Source organism: Danio aesculapii, chromosome 25, assembly GCF_903798145.1.
Source record: "Danio aesculapii chromosome 25, fDanAes4.1, whole genome shotgun sequence".
NCBI classification, from domain to species: Eukaryota; Metazoa; Chordata; class Actinopteri; order Cypriniformes; family Danionidae; genus Danio; species Danio aesculapii.
In genome coordinates, this window is record NC_079459.1 from 34,902,898 (window position 1) to 34,910,159 (window position 7,262).

A 7,262-nucleotide genomic window follows, 5' to 3' on the forward strand; every position below is an offset into this window, starting at 1 on the left:
AATATTGCTGCAACTTCAGTTTTGTGACGCATTCAGAAAGAAGAGTAAATGAAATGTATAATTCTTAATAATAGTGAGTTATGGTAACTAATAACGTTAAGCTTAATCAGAATTTGATTGTAATTACCATAATGTTTTGTAAAGCTGCTTTGAAACTATAATTATTGTGAAAAGCGCTTTACAAATTAACTCCAATTGAATTGAATTGAAATAATAAATTAATAATAAAAGGAAACACACTCTCACCTTGCAGCCCTCACAAGCATGAACGCCATAGTGGTATCCTGATGCTCGATCCGAACACACACGACACTCTAGATTCAGAGAGGTGGAGGTGAAGTCGTCCTGACCCGCCGGGCCGCCGTACACACCTGATGACGGGCTGGAGGCAGGGGTCAGAGCATCTGCAGCACAGAACAAACACACGAAAACAAAAAAAGCACACGCTTAAATAATCTGGAACTATTGGGAAGTCAGAGTAATTCAATTAAAAGAAGTCGGTCATTCAATTATTTCTTGAATTACACTAACTTTCTACTTGTGTTCTAGACCAATTTTAAGTGTGTACATTGTTTCTTGTTTTGATGGACATGCATAAATGATGCACACTCACCGGCCACTTTATTAGGTACACCTTACTAAAATCGGGTTGGACCCCCTTTTGCAATCAGAACTGCATTAATCCTTCAAGCTACTAGAAATATTCCTCAGAGATTTTGCTCCATATTGACATGATAGCATCACACAGTTGCTGCAGATTTGTCGGCTGCACATCCATGATGCGAATCTCCCGTTCCACCACTCCCCAAAGCTGCTCTATTGGATTGAGCTCTGGTGACTGTGGAGACCATTTGAGTACAGTGAACTCATTGTCATGTTCAAGAAACCAGTCTGAGATGATTCATGGTTTATGACATGGCGTGTTATCCTGCTGGAAGTAGCCATCAGAAGATGGAGACACTGTGCTCATAAAGGGATGGACATGGTCAGCAACAATACTCAGGTAGGCTGTGGCATTTAAACGATGCTCAATTGGTACTAATGGACCCAAAGTGTGCCAAGAAAATATCCCCCACACCATTACACCACCACCAGCAGCCTGAACCGTTGATACAAGGCAGGATGGATCCATGCTTTCATGTTGTTGAGGCCAAATTCTGACCCGACCATCCGAATGTGGCAGCAGAAATGGAGACTCATCAGACCAGGCAACGTTTCTCCAATCTTCTATTGTCCAGTTTTGGTGAGCCTGTGTGAATTGTAGCCTCAGTTTCCTGTTCTTAGCTGACAGGAGCGGCACCCGGTGTGGTCTTCTGCTGATGTAGCCCATCCGCTTTAAGGTTGGACGTGTTGTGTGTTCAGAGATGCTCTTCTGCAGACCTCGGTTGTAACGAGTGCTTATTTGAGTTACTCTTGCCTTTCTATCAGCTGGAACCAGTCTGGCCATTCTCCTCTGACCTCTGGCATCAACAAGGCATTTGCGCCCACAGAACTGCCGCTCACTGGATATTTTCTCCTTTCTGGACCATTCTCTGTAAACCCTAGAGATGGTTGTGCGTGAAAATCCCAGTACATCAGCAGTTTCTGAAATACCAACAACCATGCAACTTTCAAAGTCATTAAATCCCCTTTCTTCCCCATTCTGATGCTCGGTTTGAACTGCAGCAGATCATCATACATGCCTAAACGCATTGAGTTGCTGCCATGTGATTGGCTGATTAGAAATTTGCATTGACAAGCAGTTGTACAAGTGTACCTATTAAAGTGGCCGGTGAGTGTAGAATTATTAGCGAGTCATAAAAATACGCCCACTTTTAAATGATAGAAATCGAGAAGTTCTTGAGAAATATGTCATGCAACAAAACAAATGTGCACACAAAAAGTGTTATTAGCAAGTCAGTGTCATTCAACAAAAAACAAGTCATCTAGAACTCTATTACAACCCGATCTCATATATATCCACCGATAGAAATGCACACACACACATGCATAGAGAAAATTCCAGGAATATCTGGTGGGAAGTTGCTATAGTCATCTACTAATTACTAAAATATCTCAAAGTCTTTGCATTTCAGCCAAAACATTAAGCCTAAGCTCCTTTTAGAAACCTGCTCAGCTACAGCAGTAAACCTTTCCATGATGTCATTTCCTCCTTTCAACAGTTTCAACCTCAACCGTCCTCATCGTTTATATGGGTAATTATTAAATGGTGAAAGATTGAGAGATTCTGAAATCTCCACCGGCCTTAAGGTTTATATCTATTAATGCAAATTGATATAGACTCCATTGAGCTTCTGGAGATGAAAACTAGGTCAGACATTCCTGAAGCACGAAGCGCAGATGACCAGTCGAAAAACTTCACCGCGGCTGAACCACAAGGTGTGAAAGGTCAGACGTGGTGAGTGATACTCGACTATCTGCACGTACATTAAGACTGAATCCTCTGCTGAATATGCACTGAAGAAACAAAAATCCTGTCTGAGGGTTAATAAATGTGGAAATATGTTGATGTTTTCTTTCTTCTGAGCATGAAATAATAACTATATAAATATAATTAAATACCCTGATCATCACGGCTACTATGATTTAGTAAAGACATCAACTAAAATATCGTTTTTCAATAGTTTATATTGCAAAAGTCAGAATAACTGTTTTTATTTAGTTTTTACATAAATATAGGTAACACTGACAGACAACGTAGCATTAATGAAGACACTTAAATCTTGAATGCGGTCTATGCATATAGATCATTTCAATGTGGTGATGTCATTGGCCCAAGAACGTTTCCTGCTTGTTATCAAACTATTTCATAACTGTAACAAGAGGCAATTCAATCACAACCTAATGTTAAAACAGCTATCATGATATTATTTGTCAATATGTGGCTCTTTCTGGATTGTCAGAAGCTATAGAAATTAAAAATGTAAAAGAGGAAATACCTTTGGACCTTTGTTTTTGTTTACATCTCTCAAAATGGTCTATAAAAGCATATCTGAATTTAAATAAAGAAAATAATAATAATAAGGCCAAATATAGAATAAAATAAATAAACTTAAATAAATAAACAATTAGTGTGTTGTCTTGGAAACCAAACTTAAATTGAAATCGAATAAAGCTAAATATTAATATTAAAAACGATGATAAAGGCACATAAAATTGCAATGAATACTGAAAAGTTGCAAAAAATACTATTCTTTAAAAGTTTATACATACAGTTGAATTCAGAATTATTCGCCCCCCAAATTATGTTTAACAGAGCAAGGAAGTTTTCACAGTATGTCTGATAATATTTTTTCTTCTGGAGAAAGTCTTATTTGTTTTATTTCGGCTAGAATAAAAGCAGTTTTTAATTTTCTAAACACCATTTTAAGGTCAATATTATTAGCCCCTTTAAGCTATGTATTTTTTCGATAGTCTACAGAACAAACCATCATTATACAATAACTTGCCTAATTACCCTAACCTGCCTAGTTAACCTAATTAACCTAGTTAAGCCTTTAAATGTCACTTTAAGCTGTATAGAAGTGTCTTGAAGAATATCTAGTCTAATATTATTTACTGTCATCATGGCAAAGATAAAATAAATCAGTTATTAGAGATGAATTACTAAAACTATTATGATTAGAAATGTGGTGAAGAAATCTGCTTTCCGTTAAACAGAAATTGTGGGAAAAAATAAACAGGGGGGCTAATAATTCTGACTTCAACTGTATGTATGTATGTATGTATATATATATATATACATATATATATATATATATATACATATATATATATATATATATATATATATATATATATATATATATATATATATATATATATACACACATACACACACACATATATATATATATACACATATATACATATATATACTTTTTTGACCACCAGCCACTGTGGCTAGTACTTTTCCAGCGGTACTAGCCACTCTCTATTTCACTAGCCACAACTTTGTTGTTGGCAAAATGTATTTTATATGATGAAATTTGACTTGCTAAAATTACTTGATTTAAATTTGGAATTATGTCCACATGCCTCTTAGTTAATTTAATTTTATTTTATGTGTTGTGGCCTTACTCAATAAGCATGAACAAATGGGTTGTGGTTTCATAGTGTCGCATTGCTATTAGTTTTATTTCACATGCCTTTTTAGGACTCAATACTAAGGATTTACCAAATGTATCTCTGGCCACACCAAACTAATAATTTCCTTGCCACAGATTTTAAATAATGTGTCCAAGGTTATCATACTGTCAGAATCTTAAGCATACTGGTGCCTCAGACACCTAAATCTTATAACACAAAAACAAAAAGTGTGTGTATGAGTGTGAGGATCTGCGTACCCAGCGCGGTGGAGCTCTCGGATCCAGAGCCCAGGCCGGACGACTGGTTCTCAGTCATCTCGAAGCTGCTGAGAGCGTCTTCATCCATGGACTGAGAGATGTTCCGCAGCTCCTCCATGCCCCCGACGAACAGCGGACTGTCCAGCACAGAGTCGTCCAGCGGAGACGGAGGACTGTAGCGTTTCTCCATGTCTACCATGCTGGCGGACAGGGGCCGAGCGCCAGTCACACATCAGCCTGACGAGGAGAAGCAGATTTCACACAAACATTAGTGCGTGTACAGGTGTTGTCATTACCAATGCACAAATTACTGCTGCACGATACGTCATTTCAGCATTGATATACACTCACTGGCCACTTTATTAGGTATGCATATCCAACTGCTCGTTGACGCAAATGTCTAATCAGCCAATCTCATGGCAGCAACTCACTCAGTGCATTTAGGCATGTAGACATGGTCAAGACGATCTGCTGCAGTTCAAACCAAGCATCAGAATGGGAAAGAAAGGGGATTTAAGGGACATGGCATGGTTGTTGGTGCCAGACGGGCTGGTCTGAGTATTTCAGAAACTGCCGATCTACTGGGATTTTCACACACAACCATCTCTAGGCTTTACAGAGAATGGTCAGAAACAGAAAATATCTAGTGAGCGGCAGTTCTGTGGGTGCAAATGCCTTGTTGATGTCAGAGGAGAATGGCCAGACTGGTTTCTTGAACATGACAATAGCCTCATTCACACATACAGACTTTTCCTACCGACAATTTTCCGGAAAGGGATCATGTGTGAACAGGCCCTTTTTGAAAATACTGGTAAATTCGTTCCGGAAAGAGAGGTTGTAACATTAGCAGTAATTCGCCAAAATGCTGCGCTGTGTAAACGCTGAAGGAAAATTGCCAGAAAGAGCACGTTCACTGTTACGACTTTAAAGTTTTGCTCTAGGGTTTAAGAGGTAACATTTAATGTGATTAAAATTTGTGTTGGTGGCAAAATATCAAAACGACAACCAAAATACTGCAAAAATAAGTGAATTTATTTACAATAGTGAAGTCAAACAGCAAAAAAAAAGTATTATTTACAAGATTTCACAAAAGAAAATAAATCAACGTATATCATGGATGAGGGAAACGAGAATTAAGTGGCGCCAAATAAATGAAAGCAATATGACAAAAACCCCAAATCTAGCTAATATTTACCATCTAAACCACAGATGGGCAAACTCGATCCTGGAGGGCCGGTGTCCCTGCATAGTTTTGCACCAACCCTAATCAAACACACCTGCTTGTAGCTTTCTAGTGATCTTGAAGACACTAATTAGGGTGTTCAGGTGTGTTTGATTAGTGTTGGAGCAAAACTCTGCAGAGACACCGGCCCTCGAGGATCGAGTTTGCCCATGCCTGATTTAAACTATCTAATAGAAAATAAAAAAACTAAACATCTTCAGCGTTTTCACACTATAACTAAATCTACTCTACTAACCAAAAATACGGAGAAAACTTACAGCGGGTGGCGCTCACTTCTAAACTAGTGTGTTTAGACAGTGGAGTTATCTACGTGATGCGTAGACGGTAACAGCGATCAACACAAGAACAATACCAAAATCAAAACTCTAAATTTACATCAATACCACAGCACATAACAAGCCAAAACACACAAAAGCAAGCAAAGACAACGCAAACAAGACAGAGCAAAGCAGAACGAGATTCCCCGCTCGCGTCCCTTAAACATATGACTGTAACATTCACGATTAGAATGCCGTGAGACGTCTACTCCAGCCAATCAAAACACTCAGACACATTCACATCCGCACGTTTGTGAAAATAAAAGCCTTTGAATATTTTTCCAGACATATTTAGTTGCTAGATGCTAGTCAGATCACGTTTCTATGTTCTTTCTTAATGCCAACTGTGTAAAAAATTATCGATAAAATGCTTATGATAAACCGCTGTTTGTTTACCATCAAGCTCTGCTTCAGTTGCTTGACGCGTGCTCCAGTGAGCGCCAGCACACACACATATTATGTACATCTCGATATGCGAAACTGTTCCTTCATATGTTTTCATCGATATTGTTCACAATACTTATCCGTCCACAGAATTTGTAATGTCGTCAAATGTGTAAACATTTAGCTGCGGTTCGGGCTTCCGCCTTTGGATGTCTCTGGGACAAAACTAGCTGCTTAAGCTTTAAATAAAAGTGAAACCATCAACAAACAGCCGACCCCTTCTATGTTTACAAATACGTGCAGCCATTTAGAGGTCATATCTGGTTAAGGATGTGAGAATTTACCGGTATTTTGGAATGGATGTGTGAACAGTCAGAAAAATTCCAGAACGTCCTCGCCTGTGTGAATAACGCTTTTTTGAATTTTCCAGTAAAGTCATTTCGGAAATGTTCCAGATATATACCGGTATCACTGTTTGAAAGGGCTAAATGAGTTCACTGTACTAAAATGGCCTACACAGTCACCAGAGCTCAATCCAATAGAGCACCTTTCGGGATGTGGTGGAACTGCAGATTGGCATCATGGATGTGCAGCCGACAAATCTGCATCAACTGCATGATGCTATCATGTCAATATGGAGCAAAATCTCTGAGGAATATTTCCAGTAGCTTGTTGGATCTATGCCACGAAGGATTAAGGCAGTTCTGAAGGCAAAAGGGGGTCCAACCTGGTACTAGTAAGGTGTACCTAATAAAGTGGCCGGTGAGTGTATATATCGTTGTCAGTATATGAGATGACTTATATTGTGGTATGAGATTTTTGCGTACTTCCCAACTTATTTTGAGTAGTTTGCTGGTCAAAACTATACGTTGGTCAATAAACATAATAAACTTGATTTTGTCTTGTTTAGTAGTTTTTAAAATATTTTATTTGACTCCAATTTATTTAAATATCATATGCAAGAAATTAAAA

At 38.3% G+C, this 7,262-nt stretch overlaps 1 protein-coding gene across 1 annotated transcript in view; it reads right to left on the reverse strand.

The window, feature by feature from the left end:
* Positions 1 to 7,262, reverse strand: part of pparab (peroxisome proliferator-activated receptor alpha b) — a 59,721-nt gene that overhangs the window by 24,122 nt on the left and 28,337 nt on the right. The window contains exons 2-3 of the mRNA XM_056451616.1: positions 4,347 to 4,583; positions 247 to 404 (exon numbers count right to left, since the gene is read on the reverse strand). Of these exons, the coding sequence (XP_056307591.1) occupies positions 247 to 404; positions 4,347 to 4,545 (357 nt within the window). The 5' untranslated portion in view covers positions 4,546 to 4,583. The remainder of the gene's footprint in view (positions 1 to 246; positions 405 to 4,346; positions 4,584 to 7,262) is intronic.